Below are 21,912 nucleotides of genomic sequence, written 5' to 3' on the forward strand. Positions count from 1 at the left end.
ACTTTCAAAATGGGAGTAAACAAGGAGGACAAAAAAATGCTGAGCCAGGTGTCTCATCAGGCAACTGGATCCAAGAGGGTCCTCTCACTGGGCAAGTTTAGAGCTGGGCTTCTTGCCTACAGCGCTTTCTCAGCAAACACTGACCCCTGCATCCAGATCAATACACCAATCAATCAACTAGCATCTATTAAATGCCCAATATGTGCCAAGCACTGTGTTAGGGCACTGGGGATACAAAGAAAGGCAAAAGACCTCGCGTAGGCAGCATCCAGTCAAAAGGGAGAAACAACATGCAAACTATATACACACATGATATAGAAAGGATAAAATGGGGGTTGCCTCACAGGAAAGGCATTGAGATTAATTAAGGAGGACTAAAGAAATCATAAAAAAGGGTACAAAAATATTTATAGCAGCTCTTTTTGTGGTGGCAAAGAATTGGAAATTGAGGAGATGCCCACCAATTGGGAAATGGCTGAGCAAGTTGCGGTATATGTTTGTGATAGAATATTATTGTGCTATAAGAAATGGTGAGTAGGAGGACTTCAGAAAAACCTGGAAAGACTTACACAAACTGATATTAAGTGAAGTGAGCAGAACCAGAAGAACACTGCACATAGTAACAGCAACACTGTGCGATGATCACATGTGACTGACCTACTCTTCTCCGCAATACAATGATCTAAGACAATTCCAGAAGATTCCTGATAGAAAATGCTGTCCACATCCAGAGAAAGAACTATGGAGTCTGAATACAGATCGAAGCATAATACCATTTTCACTTTTGGGGGGTTTTTTTGTTTTTTTCCTTTTGTTCTATCTCTTCTTTCATAACATGACTAATGTGGAAATATGTTTTACATTATTGCACATGTATAACGCATATCAGATTGCTTGCCATCTTAGGGAGGAAGAATGGGATGGAAGGAGGGAGAAAAAATTTGAAACTCAAAATCTTATAAAAAATAAATGCTGAAAAAACTCTCTTTACATGTAATTGGAAAAAGTAAAATACCATTAAATTTTTCAAAAAGACTTTTTTTAAAAAATTATCAAGAACTTAGAAAGGCTTCTTGCAGAAGGTGGATTTTAGCTGAGACTTGAAGGAAGCAAGGAGGTCGAAATGAAGGAGAGGGTTCTAGTCATGGGGGTCAGCCAGTGAAAATGCTTGGCAACCAGAGATGAAATGTTGTGTTCGAGGAACAGCAAAGAGGTAGGGGAAGGGAATAAGCATTTACGTAACTCCTACTGTGTGCCAGGAACTGTGTTAAGTGCTCTAGAAAAATCATCTCCTTTGATTCTCACAATAACCTTAACAAAGTAGATGCTATTATCATCCTTATTTTATAGTTAAGAAAACTGAAGCAAACAGAGGTTAAGTGACTTACCCAGGATCATGCAGCTTGTAAGTTTCTGTGACAGAATTTGAAATCAGGTCTTTCTGACTCCACTGTGCCACCTAAGGGTTTAAGATTGTATATTTGATCCTGGAAGTAACAGGGACCTACTGGAATTTACTGAGCAGTGGGTGACATGGTAAGATCTGCACTTCAGGAATATCAATTTCACAACTGAGCACGAGACAGAATGGACTGGGGAGAGACTTGAGGCAGGGAAACCCATCGACAGGTTATTGCAATAGTTCAGGTGTGAGGCAATGAGCGCCTGCACCAGGATGTCAGCAGTGTCAAAGGAGAGAAAGGGGCAAATACAAGAGATGTTACAAAAGCTTACTGGGTATGTATGAGCGCTGATTAGCCAGAGCAAATGAGAAAGAGTTAAGAGTCAAAGATGACACTAGGTTGTGAGTCTGGTTGACTAGAAAGAGAGTGGTACCCTCAAACAGCAATATGTAAGTTAGGAAGAGGGGAAGGCTTTGGAATAGAGACAATGAATTCAGTTTTAGACATGTGAAATTACAGATGTGCTCAAGGTGTCTACTAGGCAACTGGAAACTGAAGCTTGGGGGAGATGTTAGGGCCCAACAAGCAGACTGAGAGACATGTGAACAGAGATGGTAATTTAAACCAGGAGGGCTGATGAGATCATCATAGAGGGGAGAAGAGGGCCCAGGATAGACCTTTGGAGGATCTCTACTGTTAGCAGACATAGCCTTAGATGAAGATCCAGTCAAGGAGACAGAGAAGGAGCAGTCTGACAAGCTGGAAGAAAAACAGGAGAGAGTAGTGTCCTGAAATCCTGGAGAAGAGAATATCGAGAAAAGAGAAGGTGACTGACAATGTCAAAAGTTGGAGGGGTCAAGGAGGATGAAGATTAAGAAAAGGCTCTTAGACTTGTCAAGAGACCATTGGTACCTTTAGAAAGAGCAGTTTCAGTTGCACGATAAGGTTGAAAGCCAGACTGCAAAGATGTTAAGAAGTGAGGAGAGGAAATCAGAGGTATGTCTTGCAGCATACAAGAAGGTAAGCCCCCAGAGTAAGATTGACAGGACCACAGCCAAGCAGCAATGGAGGGTTCTTTGAGGATGGGGACACATAGGCATATTCACCCTCTCTTTGGCTACAGCTCCAAGCTATGCAGTTTAAGTTTGAGATTTGTGGCCAGGCCACGCTGATATCTCTTTCAGAAGATTCTTTAAAACTCAGAAGTATGACACAAACCTGAATACATAAGACCTATTATTTTAAAACAAAGAAAAAATGCCATCTTGTCTTTCACAAGTAAAACTATAACAAAGTTTGGGACAGAAACAAAGGAAAATCTGAGCCTAGTATATTCTCCATTAAGTATCAAAGACTAAGACTGTTCTGGCCTGAGCTCAAGCCACTAAAAACCAGCTATTAAAGCAGGTCCTGTTTTTCAAATGCCTTCCAATTCATCAAGAAGATACCTTCCTAATGAAGACAAAACAGTTTTATCTAATAGTCAGTCAACAAGCTTGTATTTATTGGGTGCTTGCTAAGGGTTTGGGGGGGGATGGGTACCAACACATAAAAAAGTAACTGAATACACAGAAGCTATCTGTAGGCTAAATGGAAGGGAATCTGAGGAGAATTTTAGCCTTTAGTACAAAAGTTCAGATGGAATGGAAACAAGTTTCTAGTTCTTTAATGTAAGTGAAGCATACTACATCCCAAAGCAGCTGCAGTAATTTGCTTCTGCTATGAACTGAGGTTAAAAGACTATACCCAAGAGACTGGGAATGTTTAGCCTGAAGAAGAACCTTAACAAGGGACAGGATGACAGCTGCCTTCAAGTCTAAAGAAGAGCTCAGCTTTCTTTAACGCCAAAGGAGAAAATTAAGAACAAATGGAGAGGCAGATTTGGGTTCACCAGATGGAAAGTCCGAATGCGAACTGGTCCAAAATGAAGTCGCTGCCTCACTTGGGAGGACAGATCACTGAATCAGAGGCAGCAGGGATCTTTCTACAGAGGAGGAAGTGGAGGCCCATAGGTGGATGACCTGCAGGGCTCACACAGCTACTGTTTGAGGTGGATTCTGACTCCAGGGACAACACGCTTACCACTGCAAGTCTTCATTCTAGAGCCGAATGAACAAGTCAACAAGCACTTACTAAGCACCTGCTACATACACGCCAGGCACTGTACTAGCTCAGAGAATACAAAGGTAAAAGATAGTCCCTGCTGGCAAAAAGCTCACAAGTCTAATGGGAGAAACAATATACAAACTACTAAAATGGCCATCACTACAAGATCCAACCCAGTAAGACAGAGCTCCCTTTTTACAGAAGAATTCAAACTAATAATTGATTTATCCCATAATAAACTGAACCAGAAGTCTTAGTTTTCTCTGTTAAATTCTAGTCACCATTCACCTGTATATGGATTCTCAGCAGCCCCTTCAGAGATAGCCAGTACAGCCTCTATAATCAACACCTTTCTAGCATCCCCCACCCCCAGTCCCATTACCTGGCAGTACATGCTCTGGGAATAATGTCTAATTAATTAGCCTACATAAAACATCGGGCTGCCTTCCAAATCTGACTTGGTATTATGATCTGCAATTGGGCTTTTCATGCCTCTGCCTTCCTCCAGAGTTGATTAGCTTATCTGATTTAACCAGCTGCATAAAGTGATCAAGGTCAGGGGTTCAACCCACATGAGCCACTTAGTTTCTCTTTTCTATGACCACCTTAGAAGTGGAAGGCTGACACTCAAACTGCCTGGGACCTGCAAGGTCTCCCTCTGCCTGGGGGCCATCTCCAGTCATCCTGATCTGTAATTTGCCACTGGACCCAGATAGCTCTGGAGAAGAAAGTGAGGCTAGTGACTTTGCACAGCCCTGCCTCACTTCAATCTAATTCACTTGCAAGTCATGACATCACCTTCCCAATGTCAGAGTCCTCTTCCAGAAAGAAAGACAAACAACAGCCACCTTCTCTTTTCAATGACCACCCTCCAAGTGGAAGGCTGACACTCAGGCAAACTGCTTGAGACCTACATTCAAGGATCACAGGCTTGGAGGGGTTTGCTGCAGATGTCTGCAGTCACCTCTCAAGTGGGGTCCAATTCTACCTTTCTACAACTCTACCAGATCCATAATCATTCTCTAAACAAGCCTCTCCCCCCTCCCCGCCCCAGGCCTGGGTGCCTAAGCACAACAGAGCTAGCTGGGCAGGGACAACCTTAGAGTGGAAAAGCAAGAACTGACAACCTTTACAAAATTCAGCTTTTTCTGATAACAAAGGCCATGTGGAAAAGGAATAAACTGAATCATGCTACACAGGAAAAAGTTTTAAATTCACAAGACTATTCAGGCTTCAAAATCCATCACTAACTGAGGAATGAACTTGGAGGGGGTAGCAAGGGAAGTTGCTACTTTTAAATACATTGACATTGTTTCTTTTAATAATCATCATTATAATACTACTCCCACCTTTCCCCAGAGGAAACAACAATGTATAATTCTGGACTGGGAAAGTCAAAGTGTCAGACAAAAAGGGATTAAATGAAATGTGGTCCTGCTTTGTCAGAAGCAGAACAAGCCCTTTGATTAGACCTTCATTCTCTTCCTCCTGGCCAACCCACAGCAGTAAATGTTACCTAAGGAGGGGGGTATTACAAACTGGGGTTTCTTTCACCACCTTGGCTACCCCTACAGGGAAAATCAAGGCTCTACTAAGAATACCCTGGAAAAGGAGGAGGTGGAGGGGAAGAAAAAAACTGGAGAAGTCAAGATAAGGCTGACTCACCCCACTTAAAAAACAAAAACAAACCCCCAAAAAAAGGGCCCCCCTCCAGCAATGCAGCTGCCGAAAGGCATCCCAACCCAGGCCCAGGCAGCTCATTCTGGGGCTTGAACTGAGCCTACTTCCCTACCCAGCCCAGTAAAGGGAAGTTCCTGTCTGTCACAACTAGGACAAGAATTTCAATTCCCCACCCCCTCCTCTCTGAGGGAGAACGGGGCAATTCTCTCCCCTACTTCATGCACAGATACCCCAAGACTGGGAAGTTACCTCCATTTTCCAAGTCAAAACACTCTACCTCTGGGGGCCTCAGTTTCCTCCCGTGTAAAATATCTGAACTAGATGATTTAGGGGGAGCAGCTTAGAGCACTGAGCCTGGAGTCAAGAAGACCCGAGTTCAAATCTAGCCTCAGACACTTACAAGCTGTGTGAACCTGGACAAGTCATTTGATCTGCCTCAGTTTCCTCAATTGTAAAATGGGGATCATAACAGGGTTGTGTGGGTCACATGAGATAAAATTTGTAAAGTGTTTAGCACAGTGCCTGGCTGAGAGCAGGCAAGCGCTCTTGAATCCTTATTGTCTACACCCTGAGATCACAGAAATCCTCATCCCCAACCTGGATCTCAGGCTCCCAAGCCACAAAACAAGGGAGCTGAACCAGAGGTGCTCCTGTCTGAGCCTCAGTTTCCTTAACCTTTACCATGAAGGAGATGGAGGTCAGAAGTCTCCTGCACAAAATCCTACGATCCAACCTCTTCATGTCACAGCAGTCACTCAATAGACGTTTAGAAAGCGCCTACTATGTGCTAGGTGGTGTGCTAAGCACTGAGGATGCCAAGAAAGGCAAAGACAGAGCCCTCACCTAGGAGGAGCTGCCAGCCCCAACGGACCTGCACCATGCCCATAATTCTGTCCTAACAACCACACTGATTGCGCACTTCAAGGCCAGAAAAGCACTTGATATATATTCTCATCTGAGCCTCGCAACGAGCCTGGGAGGTAGATGCTGTTATTATCCTCGACTTACAGATGAGGAAACTGAGGCAGGCAGGTGAAGTGACTTGTCCAGAGCCACCCAGCTAGCTTTTCGGGACTCCGACTCTAACATTTTTTCCCTTTTACAGCCCCCAGTCCTACGACCCCAGCCCTGCATCTGACAAAGGCAGACGCTGGCCCGGGGCAGCCAAGTGGTCTCTGAGGAGTGGGCGCACTGCCTCCCCCCAGACCAAGGCTAAAGCCCCTTCGGGTCCACAGCCTGAGGTCCCACGGGGTCGTCCGGCCCCCGGGGGGATCCACGGGAACCAGGCCGCCGCGGCCGCGGAGCCCGAGACTGGGCACGAGGGGCGGCTCCGGCCCCTGCAGCCCAGCCAGAGGACACCGCGGCTGGGGGCGCCCCGAGGCCCGGCCCTTCCCGTCTGCGAAGAGGAAATCCGGGCTGGGGGAGGGGAAGCTCCTCGGACCGGCGGGGCCGCGGAGCCCGGGGGGCGCGCTGCGAGGGGCGGGGGCGCACTCACCCACTTTGTCCTTGCCGTACATGTGCCCGGCCACCTGGTGCGAGAGCGGAACGCAGCCGTTGAGCAGGAGCGGCGAGGGCGGCGGCGGGGGCGGGCTGGGGGGCGCGGGCGCCGGGGCGGCCCGGCGCAGCCGCAGGGCGGGGGGCTCAGTAGCCATGGCGGGCCGGGGGCGGCTCAGGCTCCGCGCTGCGGGGGGGCCCGATGCCCAGGCCCCGGGCGGCCCGCCGGGGCCGTGACCGTGACCGGCGCCGCCGCTGCCTCCGCTGCCTGGGGCGCGCGCTGGGGCGCGAAGCCGGCGCCCATGACGCGCTTGGCACCCCCGGGGCTCCGGCTGCGGCCGCCGGCGGCTGCTGAAGCTGCTGCTGCCGCCGCGAGGTCTGCCGAGCACAACCGGCCGCTCGGGCGGCCCCGCGATAGCCCTCAGGGCCGCGGAGGAGGCCCCGCCCCCGGCCCGGCCCGACTCCGCCCCCGTGCGGGGCCGGCTCCGCCCTCTGCGCGCAGCCCAGGCCCCGCCCCTCCGACGGCGGTGACGGGGGAGGGAAGAGAGGGAAAGAGGGGAGAGCGCATGAGGGAGGGTGGCGTATGCGCCTTCAGCCCTGCCTCCGTGCGCAGCTGCCCTGCGGCTACTGGGCATGCCTGAGGGGCGGGGCGCCAACATTGAGCATGCCTAAGGGAGTGGCCCCTCCCCCTGTAGCTCCCCTCACCCCTCCAGGAGGGACAGAAAAAAAAAAATCCCTCTTGTCCGGACACACTCCCTGGCCACCTCGAAGCTACTGAGCATGCTCAGGAGGGCTCACCCTGTGAAGCAGAGAGCCTAACCTCACACAGCGTCTCTGACGACTTGCGGTTTCTAAGCATGCCCAGAAGTTGGCAGCCCCTGCCCCTAAGGGTGAGGGCTGGGAGTCAATCCATCAGTGAGCATCTATTGTTACTAATAACTATTGTTAATTAATAGTAGTAAATAAAAATAGCCAAAAAAAAGGCTAGGAAAATGAGCAAACAACAGAAAAAGCTTGAACCATTAAAAGCTTCTACAGTGGCAGGGAAGCCTCAGAAAAAGACAATGTGAAAGAATACAAACAAAACCTCAAAGAAAAATACTAACTGGACCCAAGGCTAGTAAGAATTTCTGGAGGAGTTAAAGAAAGAGATGAGTGATAGAAGAAAAATAAGGAAACGAAATATGAGTGATGCAAGAAAATTAGGAAAAGAGAATTACAGCTTGGTAAAAAGAGGTACAAAAATTCACTAAAGGAAAGAATTTTAAAAGAATTGGCCAAATGGGAAAAGGGGCACAGAAGTTCACTGAAGAAAATGATTCCTTAAAAAATTAGAATTTGGCAAGTGCAAACTAGTGACTCCATGAGACTTCATGAAAAAAATAAAACTAAGAGAAGTAATATTTTTCTATTATATTAATAACCAAATATTAAATTAGGATTAAGGCTTTTTCTCTTTACTTCCTCATTCAGGGACCAGCCTCTGTAAGTCAGCCAGTCAGTCTCTGAAGGACATTGCTGACTGATGATACAGTCCAAAATGCTCTGGGGAACATGCTTAGAAATCTTAGGCAGAACCTTATCCAACTAGGAGACCTTACTTCTGTTTAGAGTGTCAACAGAATTTAATCTAGATGAATTCCATCCCCAAAGTCCACTGGATAGGGCAACCCAGCTCATGAAAGAGAAAATCAACCAGAGTGGCCTGAGTAGAGATGTCCAGATGACTGGAGTCTTCCCCTCAAGCCACATTCTCAGCAGGAGGAGCTGAAGACTTTTAGCCCACCTCCTCATTAATTGTTCACCAATCAGTGTTATTTTCACCTGTCAGGGGTACCCCCTTTCCTAAAAGTACATTAAGGCATTCAGTATATGTGTTAGGGGGTCTTTGGTTACCAAGCAAAATCACTGACCATCAATTTGTCGATCATCAAATAGCCTAATTAATAAATTGATTATTAATTACACAGAAACTCTGTCTCTCTAGCTTTTCATTCATCTCAAAACAAAGTCAAAAGAATGGGGGGAAAAAAGATAGAAGAAAATGTAAAGTATCTCATTGGAAAAGCAATTGACCTGGAAAACAAATCAAGGACAGATAATTATTAAACTACCTGAAAGCCATAATTTTAAAAAGAGCGTAGATGTTATATTTCAATGAATTACACAGGAAAACTGTTCCTATATCTTAGATCCAGAGGGTAAAATAGAATTTGAAAGAATCACTTCCTACAAGAGATCCCAAAATGAAAATTCCCAGGAAACTTACAGCCAAAATCTAAAGCTCCTAGGCCAAGGAGAAAATATTGCAAGCAGGAAAAAAAGAAACAATTTAAATATTGTAGAAAAGAAGCAAAGTCAGTATCACACAAGATTCCATTTTAAAGTAGCCTCCATTTTAAAGGAGCAGAGAGTTTATATTCCAGAAGGCAAAGGAGCTAGGATTATAAACAAGAATAGCCTGCCCAGCAAAACTTAATATGTAGTATAATCCTTCAGAGGAAAAATTGATATTTAATGAAAGAGAGGAGTTCCAAGCATTCCTGATGAAAAGACTAGAGCTGAATAGAAAATATGACAATCAGAAGACTCAAGAGAAGCATAAAAATGAAAGCATGAAAAAGGGATCATAAGGTACTCAATAAAGTTAAACTGTTTACATTCCTACATGGGAAAAAGATACATGTAACTCCTGCAAACCTTATCATTATTAGGGCAGTTAAAAGGAGTCTTCATAGACAGAGGGCATGAATGTGAATCAATTATGTTGGGATAATCTCCAAAAATAAAAATATAATGTAAGGGTGAGAAAGTGGGATGTACTGAAAGAAAGCGGAAGTGAGAAGTAGAATGGGGGAAATTTTTCTCATGTGAAATAGGTGTGCAAGGAAGAGCTTTTATAATGCAGGTGAAAATGGCAGGGGAGGGGGGAAGCAATGCTTGAACCTCACTCTCATCAGAATTTGTTCAAAGAGGGAAGAATATCTATATACATTCAGTTGGGAATAGAAATCTATTTTACTCAAAAGGGAATTAGGAGGGGATGAGAACAAGAGATTGGGGGGGAGATGACAAAAGGGGATGTTGTATTAAGGGAGGCAGTGGTCAGAAACAAAACAGACTTTTGAGGAGGGGCAGAATAAAAAGAGAAGGAGAAGAATAAAGAAAAGAATATGGGATAGAGAAAATACACAGTTAATAATCGTAACTGGGAATGGGAATGGGATGAGAGCTAACCCATAAAAAGGAAGCAGTAGCAGAATGGATTAAAAACTAGAATCCAACAATATTTTATATACAAGAGACAGAATTTAAAACAGAAAGATATACATAGTTAAAATAAAGGACTGGAGCAGAATCTATTATGCTTTACTTGAAGTAAAAAAAAAAAGGCAGGGCTAGCAATCACAATCTCAGACAAAGCAAAAGCAAAAAGAGACCTAATTTAAAAAAAAAAACTAAAATTAAAAGGAAACTACATTTTGCTAAAAGGTACCACAAACAATGAAATATCAATCAAATCAACAAATTTCTCTGATAAAGGCTTCATTACTCAAATGGAAAGGAAATGGAATAAATTTATAAAAAATAGTAACCATTCCTGAATTAATAAATGGTCAGAGGATATGAACAGGCAGTTTTCAGATGAAGAAATGAAAGCTATCCATAGCCATATGAAAAAATGCTCTAAATCACTGTTGATTAGAGAAAGGCAAATTAAAACAATTCTGAGGTACCACCTCACAGCTATCAAAAATGACAAATGCTGGAAGGAATAAGGGGAAAATAGGTACATTAATAAATGCTGGTGGAGTAGAGGAACTGGTCCAACTATTTTGGACAATAATCTGGAACTGTGCCCAAAGGGCTATAAAATGGTGCATATACTTTGATCCAGCAATACCACTACTAAATCTGGACCCCAAAGAGATCAAAGAAAAATGTACAAAATGCACAGCACTTTTTGTGGTAGCAAAGAATTGGAAACTGAGGGGATGCCCATCAGTTGGGGAATGGCTGAACAAGTTGTGGCATATGATTATGATGGAATGCTCTTGTGCCATAAGAAATGATAAAGGGGTTGGCTCCAGAAAAATATGACAAGACCTAAATAAACTGATGCAAACTGAAGTTCGAAGAACTAGGAGATCATTGTGCACAGTAACAGCAATGTTGTAATGATGATCAACTGGTAAAGACTTGGCTACCCTGATTGATACAAAACAAAGACCAGAGACAATTCCAAAAGACTCATGATGAAAAAATGCTATCCATCTCCATAGAGAGAACTGATGGACTTGTGAGAAATGCTAACAGTTTGGTTCCTACAGAATTGCTAAGAAAACAGGACAGGGGGAGATTGGTTTATTGGTTTACACAAATATGTAAATAGGGCAGGGGGAGATTGGTTTATTGGTTTACTGGTTTACACAAATATGTAAACAAGATGAAGGGGAGACTGGTTTTCACAGACTCTATAGAAACAATAGATATTGCATTGCAAACACAGATGTCAAATGGACCCCGCAGGAATGGTGGGACAAGTTGGGGGTTAAAGCCAAGTAATCCTATATAACCCCTTGCTCTGCTCCTGTATAGGTATGCGATTCCAGTGAGGGAACACACCCAGTTCTCAAGAGAATTGCTAATAAAGGCACCTCTCACTCCACAACTGTCATTTCCTTATGACCCTGCTAACTCTTGTTCAGGGAATTCACTGAGCCCAGTCTCGGTCTGAATTCTGAATTGAATCTGGAGTTTTTATAACAAACTCTTAGTGCAAATTGAAGTAAATTTCCTTTTTTTTTTTTTTTGCAATTTAGCTAATATGGAAATATGTTTTGCATGAGTCCACATGTATAACTGATATAGTGTTTGCCTTCTCAGTGGATGAGGGAAAGGTTAGAAGGGAGGGAAAGAATTGGGAACTCAAAATTTAAAAAGAAAAGAATGTTAAAATAAATAAATAATAAAATGCAAAAGAAAAAATCATCAAAATATACAATCATTTCAATATAGGAAGAACAGGAATGATGATTATATTTGAACTGTGAGTTTCCATTATGTACAGTTTTTAAATGCATTTACATTAAATTTAACAAAGTAGTAAAAAATTGTTCTGTTTGTGTCTTTTCCTGCACTTCTTTTTAGATTTTCTTTACCTCTGCATTTTTTGAAATGTTTTGCTGAAGTTGTTTCTTGGACTAGATTTCAGTCACTTAGTCAATAAACATTTAAGAAGTGCTATCCTATTATATGCCAGGCAATGTGCTGAGTCAGTACTGGAGATACAAAGAAAGGTAAGAGACAGTCCCTGCCCTCAGGGAGAGGCAACTTGCAAACATCTCTGCACAGATAAGCTATATACAGGATAAAATGGAAGTAGTCAACAGAGGGAAGACACTAGAATTCAAAGAGATCAGGAAAGGCTTCCTGTAGAAGGTGGGATTTCAATATGATTTTGAATGAGCTTCTTGTAGAGCTTGTCCCTAGAAATGTACATCTGAAGCAGACAGAACAGATGGACAATAAGCTGGGCCCAGAGGAATAGAGACAGATTGTTTTCAGGGAATTGGCAAAACTCCTTTACTGACCCCAATCTTCCTGTGAAAGCAAAGGTCTGTCTTCTCAATAAAAGCATTTTACAGTGTTGCTCTATGGCAGCAAGATATGGACCACCACTGTCTCTGAGGAACTCCAGAAGAATCTATCACTACCCAAAAATGAATCTCCACTCTCTTAGGGGTGACTCTATGAACACACATTAGCATGTGTCAAATACATCATCATGCCGAGAAGATGATAGTATTAAGATGATTAGCAAAGGCAGCATGTATTTGTGGTATTTGATCTGAGCTTTCAAAGAATCTAGGGATCAAGAGAAAAAGAGAGAGGACATTCTAAAGAAGAGCTATGCCCAAGTCCCAGAGAGAGGAGATGAAGCATCTTGCCTGAGGAATAGCAGCGAGGCCGTTTGGCTCAATTACACAGTGAGTTAAGGCTGGAAAGGTAGTTTGGAGGCAGGCTGTGAAGGGTTTAAAATGCCTAATGGAAACATTTACATTCAATCCTAGAGAACCGCTGTACTTTATCACCAAAGACAATGAATTCTATTTTGGACATGTTGAGTTTGATATATCTATGGAATACCAGTAGAGATGTCAAGCAAACAGTTGAAAATATGAGACTAGAATTCAAAAAGATTCTCCCCTTCCAGTACTCTCTAGTCTTCTCTTCTCCAACCCAAACAATCCTAACCAACAGATAGTACGAATTCATGCTCCATTACCATTCTGGTTACCATCAATCAATCAATCAACATTTACTAAGACACAATGGAGGTAGACATTAGCCAATTTATGTGCAAAGTCGGGAGGTGAACACTAGCCAATTTACCAGTGTCCTTCCTAAAATGCGGTACTCAAAATGGAGCTCAGTGTTCTAGGTGACCTGACCAGGGAAAAATAGAGCAGGACCATCCCATCCTCAGTTCTGAGTACTATGCCTTTCAACAAAGTCTAAGACATCATTAGCTTTTTGGTCTGCTAATACAAACACCTTGTTTGTTATTATTTCCATTTGCATCCCTAAAAGACCCTGAGGTGTTTCTGCTTAGTTAGATATCTGGCCAGACTTGTTTTAAACTGGCTTTACCCTCCCACTGTCTATTTTATGAGATGATAATGCTCCTATTATTTCAACATCTTTATTTATTGGGTTTTATAAACAAGTTTACATTCTAACACAGTGCTACCTTTAGTCTACTTGTGGCATTCACTTTACATGGGTTAAACTGTTGAGCAAAATTATTATAGTAAGTGTTAATGCTATTTCTGTTGTCCGGTTCCCAGTTTTATTTGTCAGTTATTTGTAGTTCAAGGTTAGGTTGTTTCAACTTTATGCTACATGTTTTTCTTATATCCCACAGCAACAATACATTTTTTTTCCTGTCTATTAAAATAAAATCCACTTCACTCTTTATGGTGTTGTTTGGTATTCATCATGTCCAATACCTATCATCCTTTTCTCAAAGAAAATGTGCATGACAAAGAAGCATGAGGCTTCTGTGTAAACCAGAAGTCTTTGGCCTCTCTCATTCCTTTGTACTGAACTATGTTTTTCCCTATTTTTTTTCTCCTCATCTTTAGTGGGGCCATCTACAGTTGTCCTGATCTATATCTGGCCATCGGGCCCAGATGGCTCTGGAGGAGAAAGTGAGGCTGGTGACCTTGCACAGCCCTCTCTCAATTAAATCCACTTCACTCGCAAGTCATGGCATCATCTTCCTGATGTCATGGTCCTCTTCAAGAATGAAGGACAAACTACAAGAACCTCATCTTTAACTTTTCTCATCTTTGTTTTGAAGTCATCAAGTGTCAGAGTATATGTTTATTTCATTTGGAGGGGCTTATCAAGTTCTTCCATAAATTTCTGTTACTTCACCCTCAGCTACCAACGTTGGTACATGAGCTACAATTATTTTCATGATGGTCTTTTTGCAAAGACATCTTTGGTTGCTGCAATACACGATAACCAAATATCCCGCGAGAGAATGTTTTTTCTTATATTTGGGCATATAGTAAATTTAACTCATCTAGTTCTCCAAGAAGGACTTTTGAGCCATCCATCCATTTAGCCACAACTTCCTTGGGGTTCAATGAAAGAAAGAAAGAATGAAACACATACTAGGTGTTAACACATTTGGGTATACCAATAGAAGACCAAGACAGACCATGTTCTCAAGGAGCTCACATGTTAATAAAAGGAGACAAAACAGAGAGGAAGTTTCTGGTGCAGTCAGCTAAAAGGTCCAGTGATTCTTGCAGCAAAGCAGATGGTAACACATCTTCTTTACTGTTGTTCCCATTAATAAAGTTGTGTTAGTTTCTGATGTTGAACCATTTGGTGGTGCTAAGGACTGTGGCATCTAGATCTTTCATCCTCATGCCTTTAGTAGCTCTGGCTGCTAAGGAGGTTGGTGGGGAGGAAGGAGGTAGAGGTAGAGGAAATTGCTGAGTCACAATTCCACAGGGGCTGCTTCTCAGGATCATGGCTGCAGGGGACAGGTGGGTGGTCTGGGCAGGAAGGCTTTTAGTTTACCTGCCCAGGACTGCTTTACTAATACCGGTTGGTATTAGTCAGTCAACTAGCATTTATTAAGCACCTACTATGTGCTAGTCTTTCTGCTAACTGCTAGGAATACAAAGGCAAAAAAACTCTTCCCACTCATTGCCCTCCAGGTGTTCCCAATCTAATGCAAATGGTGGCAGTGTTGGTGTACCCCTTCTCCACAAGGGTTGCTCCCCTTGATGGTGACTAAAGGGTTGATCTGGAAGCAGGAACAATAATTTAGAGGATACTGTTGTTATATGTGTGTGTATGTGATGTAGGTATGTATATACAACATATAGATATATACATGCATGTATATATGTAACATAATGCATATTAGTTATGAAGTACATCAAAATTAATATTCTCTGGCTTTTCTAGCATTATATCCACTCAATCACTTAACAAGGCACTTACATTCAGACCTGTTGTCAAATTAAAGGTTATTGACAACCTAAAAGCTGTGTGATTCTTACTTAGCGCCCTTTCCTGACTGCTAAAGCAGAAGGGGGTTGGTTACACAGGTCTGTGGACTATGTCTTCTTTTTCTTTTTCATATGGGTCGTCATGGCCCCCCCAAAATTAAATCATCACCACGTGACCATCCTCCTGATGATATGACTCTCTGTAGTGACTTAGGTTGGTTCTTCCTAGCAAACATTTCCTGCCTTCACAGAGACTGGATTCTGTCTGGCTAGACAACACTCACACATACTATATAAGGATGTGTGAAACAGATACAACATGGCTTTTGTATTTAAAGGGGAAGGATTGGGGGAAGAGAGACTACCAGAAAATGAATCCTGAGGAGTCTTGATGAAAACCAATCTTCACTGGGTCCAACCATCCCCACTAGCTTTCATCCTGTATCTCTCCTCCCCCTCTTGGCTGAACTCACTGGGAAAGCTATCTATACTACAGGTGCTTCCACTTTCTCCCCTCTGGATTTGAATCCTTCTGCATTCTACATTCTGAAGAATGAATGAATGAGCGAGTGAATGATTTATTGAGTGCTTACTATGTACGTAACACAGGGCTAAGCCCTGGGATACAAATAGAAAAGTCAGTCCTGCTAATGGGGAAAACAACGCATGGAAGATTGAACTACAAGTTAAATAGAAAGGTTCTATGGTCTTGATGAGGTTGGGATCTGGATTCCAGAAAGGAAAAACCTTGGACTTTCCCACACAGCCAAATCTCTGGCGTTCATCTGAGGCTATAATCCCATTAACTGGCCTTTCACTGTGGCTACACCCAATCTCCCCTCCATTGTCTTACCTCCCTATAGCCCCCGACATTTCCCACCCTTAATCCTAGCTAGGCTCCATTCTCCCTTGGCCAAGTGGTCCAGGTGCCAGAAGTTCTATTCGCCCCAGCTTATTGGCCACTCCCATTCAGATCTTCCTTAGACCCCTTCTCTAGTCAACCCAAACTACATGGCTACTCCTAGATCCCTCCCACAGTCTTTCTGTATATAAGTTCCATTTTGTCTCCACTGAGGTGCTTAGATTCTTAAAATCTAGCCATTGCACAGATTCTTATAATCTAGCCAATAGCTTACTAATGTTCAGCCTCCTTAAGAGTCTGCCCAAAATGACAGATGTTCTAATAAACCTTGTCTTTGGCCGAAAGAAGGCTTGGGTTGAATTCTTTTCGGCAGGACCTGCATGTTCTGATTTTGGGGTTCTAGCACCCCTAAACATTAACATTTTGGTGGCCCATACGGGAAAACTGCCTAACCCCAAGTTCTTCTCCAGCCAAGACTAGAAGGTATATAAGCCTCTCCCCCTCCCTTTCTTGCTCTGCAGTTGGGGGTCACTCTCCAAGCACCAAGGCTTGGAGGTGTTTTTCAGGCAGTTACGAGACCATCTCAAACTCGGCCTGATGCACTCTGAGGCTCTCTGTCCACTGGGTTAGTTCGAGGCCATGGACCTGGGTACACCTTCCACAGCATAGAGGACAAGGATAAACGCCCTATCAGGAAGTGTATGCCACTGCTCAGATTCTTAGAATCTGGCCAATACCTCACAGACTCTCAGATTCCTCAAGAGTCTGGCTAATATGGCAGATCTTTAATAAACCTTTTCTTTGGCTGAAAGAAGGCTTAGGTCGAATTCCTTTGGACAAGACCCATGTGTTGCGATCTTGGGGTCCCAGCACCCCTAAACCTCATCAGTCTTTACGGCAAAGCAGATGGTCATTTCCACTGATAAAATCATTTTGGTTTCTGATGTTGAACCATTTAACAACGCCAACTATTTTGGCATCAAGAACTTTCTTTTCTGGGTCTTCAGTAATTGTGACTGTAGGACCTACAGAAGCAGTTGCCAGGTTGGTGGCTTCTGACCTCATCATTCAACTACGCTCTTTAAAGTTACTGATGATCTCCTCATTGCCAAATCTCATGGCCTTTTCTCATTCCTCATTGCAGTCTTTGGCATTTCCATCATCATTTCTTCCTAGGTAGTCCCTCCTGATTCTCCTCTGATGAGTCTGACCACTCGAACTCATGCAGTTTCTTCATCCAGGTCACATCCCCTAATTGTGTATATGAAGGCTCTGTCCTGGGTCCTCTTCAATTTTTATGCTATACCAGGTGTCAGCAAACTACAGACAGGAAGCATGGGGGCTTGTTTTTATCTAGCCTTTGAGCTAAGACTGGTTTTTACATTTTTGAATATAAAAAAGCCTTATTTAAAAATGTAAAAAACATTCTTTGTTTTCAGCTGTACCAGGCAGGAGGTCAGATTTGGGCTGTTGTCCATAGTTTGTTGACCCCTGTTCTACATGATCTCAATTGGTGATCTCACCAGTTCCCTTAGGTTCAATTATCATCTCTATAAAGTTAATCCCCAGATTTATATAGCCAGACCTAAGCTTTCTCTGAGAAAGATCATCTATTGCCTTACAGACATCTTGAATCAGAGGTCCCCTAAGCATTTCAAACTCAAGCTATCCCAAGTAGGACTCATTGTCTTTCTTCTCAAGCCTTCTCCTCTTCCTGACTTTCCCATTACTGCTAAGTGTGGCACTATCCTTCCAAATACCCAGGCTCAGCAACCTTGGGGTCCTCCTCAATTTCTTACCTGAGTTCATCCCACATACTCACTACATTGTCAAATCTTGTCATTTCCCCCTCCCCAACATCTCTTACACACATCCTCTTCTCTGCATCCACACAGCCGCACGGCTGATACACAGGCTGTCCTCATCACTCACCTGGACTACCGCAAGAGGCTCTGAATTGCACTAACTCATCTCTCTCTCTCCATTATAGCCTTCATTCATTTATTAAAATGATTTTTCAAAAGTACAGATTTGGCCAAGTGAGCCTCCCCTCAACTCTCAATAAACTCCACAGCTCCCTGTTATGAGCAAGATCAAATATAAAGCCCTCTGTTTATAATTTAACACCCTTGTTATTGCAATTATGGACCAAGGGAGAGGTGATGAGGTCCTGAACCAAAGTAGTGGCTGAGTGAGGAGAAAGACGGGGATAAATGCAAGAGATGGAATAAAAACAGAAATCACGAGATTTTACAGCTACTGTGGAAGCAGTAAAAGTGAGGAGTCAAGGATGATACTAAGGTTGGGAGGGATGGGAGAGATCTCTACAACAATATGGGGATTTTTAAGAGAGAAAATGAGTTTGAGATAACCAGTCTGAAATATTCAATGGAATAAGCAGTTTGTGAGGCAGTTCTGGAGCTCAGGAAAGAGATTAGGGCTAGATATATAAATGTGGGAGTCACTAAATAGAGCTGATAACTTAACTCATAAAAACCAAGGAGAACCAACTAGAGAGTACAGACAGAAAAGAGGGCTCACATATCTGAGGTTAGATTTGAATTCAGGTCTGTATCACCTAGCTATCAATAGGTACAGAAGACATGTTAGATCTGGAGAGCCTTGGGAATAGAGGTGTATGTAAATACTCAAAATTTAACAATGGCCCTTATGAGCCGTCTCTAGGACATCTGATGCAATTCATCCACTGGTAGGTTTGTTTCTTCACTATCCAAGATAGCTCCTAGAATTTTAACTCAAAGGAAACCATCTAGCTCTACTCCCTCATTTAAGTAGATGAAGAAACTGAGGCTCAGAGACATGAGATGACTTGGCCAAGTTCACTTTGGTGAGCTGGGAGAGCAAAATTAAGGATATAAGCCCGATATTCCTGCATCCAAAGCCCAGCGATCTTTCCCCTTGGATTATAAATAACTTGAAAGACTTTGGAAAGGATTCATGAAACTTCCAAAGTATTTCTTTACCCAGTGCTAATGATATCTAGGAGTTCATTGCATTTCAAAATTTTATCAATACATTATTCATGTTTGGTCTGAAATGTATAACGTACAGCTCAGTTAAGTCTTCAAGTTGGGATCTCACACCAGGTGCTAGGAGAAAACACGCACTTTCCGGGCTACGTGTCAAGGACCTCTTTCCTGAATACGTGCCCATCTGGGAACACGATAACCTCAAGCCAAAGCTAGACATTCTCAGCGCACTCCCCTGATGCGAGGCGTGCATTTGTCTTGTCTGGACATAACTGGGGTGTAGGCTGTTTCCCCTCCTTGAGAGAGGGATGCTCAGGGAGGCGTTCAAAGCCTTTCACGGGGAAAGCTAGGTGGTGCAGGGGATAGAGCTCCGGCCTTGGAGTCAGGAGGTCCTGAGTTCAAATGTGACCTCAGACACTCCATACTTACTAGCTGTGTGACCCTGGGCAAGTCACTTAACCCCGATTGCCTCACACAAACAAACAAAGCCTTTCATGGCCTGGTCCTCTCCTACCTTTGCAGGGCTTACACCCTACCCTGGCCTCTGCTGTGAGTAGTCGCCTTCTGGCGGTCTTCCCTCAGCCCCATGCCCGGAGTGCTCTCCCAGCCGATCTCCGTCTCGGGGCATCCCTGCCTTCCTTCAAGTACCGGCTAAAACTGCACCTCCAGTGCCGTCCCTCCGCTCATCATTTCCTATTCATCCCTGACGCGCATATAGTTGTTTGCCTGGAGTCTCCCTCCCTAGTTAGATTGCAAGCTCCTGGAGGGCAGGAACTGTCCTTTGCGTCTTTGCGTATACCCAAGCTTAGCCCCGTGCCTCGCAGACAATAGGTGCGTACTAAATGCGCACGCCCAGCAGTTCTGCTTTGCCCGTTCGTTCCCACAGCAAAGACAACCGAACCCGGGGAGCCGACCAAGCCACACCGGGAAGGAGAACAGCGACACACGCCCGGACAGGGCGGGGGGGGGGGCCGGCTGCGGAGCCTGACGCGCGCGCATGCTCCGTGCCCCCGGCCTCCGGCCTCTCGTCCCGCCCCTTCCACGTGCGTCTGCCGCGCCTGCGCAGTGCCCTCCGGCCCGCCGGCATTGCTTGCCCTCGAGTCGAGCGTCAGGGTGCGCGGGCGGCCGGCGGAGCGAACCCCGGTGTGCGGTGAGGGCCGGTCGGCACGAGGCTGCAGCGGCGCCCCCCCTCCCCCGCCCGTACACTCCCCGCGGAGCGCCGGCGCCGCCATGGGGCTGCATTCCAACCTCTCGGTGCGAGGTGAGCGCGCGGCCGCCTAACCTTGAGCGAGCGGCGGCAAGGGCGAGGCGGGGCGGGGGAGGGGCCGAGGAGCGGGCGCGGCGGGGGGGGGCTCCGCGGGGAGGCCGGCGCCCAGGGGCCGCCCCCCGCCGTGGAGCGCGCCCACCCGCTGCGATGCTGGGGCGGGGGGGGCGGCTGCGGGCCCTCCGAGGACCCTCCCGCCCTGCCCGCTGGGTCACGGGGAGGGGGCCGGGCCCCGAGGGTGACTCACGGACCCGCCGGCTCACGGGGCCGGCAGCCCCCACTCTCCTTCCCGAGAGATCGGGCCGCTCGCCTGAGCCGAGCCCCCGGGCTTCCCTAGCTGGCCTGGGCCCAGGCTGTGGGAGCTCCCCCTGCCTCCCCACGCTTCCCGTCGGTGCCCGGGGCTGGAAAGGGCATCTTGGCGAAGCCCGCGGGGCCTCGGGCCGGGCGGAGCTGGGGGGGCTGGCTGGCGTTCGGGGGCCCGGCTCGGTGTCACGCCCCAAGGCTTACCCGCAGCCCTCCCCTTAAGACGGGAACATGGGGCAGTGTGCCACCCTAGTTCTGCCCCCGGGAAGCCGAAAGGGCCCGTGCGGAGATCTGCCCGGGTGCAGGACGTTTGTGATGGCGCAGATAATGGGGGAAATTATTTTATCTGATGGGCGGTTTTTTTAGAAAAGGTTTAATTTTATGGTTCCTTCAAATAGATGGGCCCAGTTCCTTTAAAATAAACACTTTATAGGAACTCGGTTTTTCATTAACTTTTCATTTATTGAATATTGTTTGAGTGAGCCTTTTGAAAAGCATCTCTAGTGTGTGAAAACATCATCGTCATCATTATTATTATCATCAGCAGTGACATTAGCAGAGCTTTGGTACTGCTTACTTCACATTTCTACAGGAAACTTGCAGAAGAATTTTTAAACCTGTGGGAAAACTGCTCCCAAGTGTGGTGGGCCACAATAATTTTTAAATAATAATCATAGCGAACAGGCTGTGAAGTTTGTAAAGCACTTATTTACATTCTCATTTGAGCCCCACAACCCTATGAGGTAGGCATTATAAATACCATCACCATTTTACAGATGACAAAACTGAGCCTCTCAGGTAGGTTATATCACTGGCCCAGAGTACCTGGTATAGGAAAAGCCAGACATAGGCTTTGAACCCAGGCCCTCCCTGCTCCAAAGCCAGCACTATCTGCCTTGCCACACTAGGTTGCCTATCTTCCCTCTGAAGCGTATAGCTCTAGAGTGAGATTTTTCAATATCTGCTTGAATTACAGTGCTGGAGATGGTCCTCTACGTTCCATCTAATGTTCCTCATTATCTGGCCGTGCCACACAGTGGCTTTGGATGGACTTAGAGGACCCGGATTCAGATCCTGACTGTGACCTTGAGCAAGTCCCTGGCCTTTGGTTTCCTCCTCAGTAACGTGAAGGAGCTGGACTGGTTGGCTTCTGAGGTCCCTTTTAATTACATTTTATGATCTTGTGAGCCTCCCTGGCTTCAGTGTCCTTCTCTGTAACATAAGGGCCTTGGACCAGGATGTTCTTTGGGATGGCTTCCAGCTTGGAATCCAT

General features: G+C 45.0%; 2 protein-coding genes across 2 annotated transcripts in view; one reads left to right on the plus strand and one right to left on the minus strand.

Annotated features, from left to right (window-relative positions):
- IPMK (inositol polyphosphate multikinase) overlaps nt 1-7,097 on the minus strand; it is an 89,671-nt gene extending 82,574 nt beyond the window's left edge. The window contains exon 1 of the mRNA XM_020998222.2: nt 6,685-7,097. Coding sequence (XP_020853881.1) covers nt 6,685-6,841 — 157 coding nt within the window. The 5' untranslated portion in view covers nt 6,842-7,097. The remainder of the gene's footprint in view (nt 1-6,684) is intronic.
- Nucleotides 6,986-21,912, plus strand: part of CISD1 (CDGSH iron sulfur domain 1) — a 36,878-nt gene continuing 21,951 nt past the window's right edge. The window contains exons 1-3 of the mRNA XM_020998228.2: nt 6,986-7,288; nt 19,595-19,745; nt 19,959-20,333. Of these exons, the coding sequence (XP_020853887.1) occupies nt 6,986-7,288; nt 19,595-19,745; nt 19,959-20,333 (829 nt within the window). The remainder of the gene's footprint in view (nt 7,289-19,594; nt 19,746-19,958; nt 20,334-21,912) is intronic.

The sequence above is a fragment of the Phascolarctos cinereus genome, unplaced genomic scaffold (genome assembly GCF_003287225.1).
Source record: "Phascolarctos cinereus isolate Bilbo 61053 unplaced genomic scaffold, phaCin_HiC Scaffold_3;HRSCAF=262, whole genome shotgun sequence".
NCBI lineage: Eukaryota > Metazoa > Chordata > Mammalia > Diprotodontia > Phascolarctidae > Phascolarctos > Phascolarctos cinereus.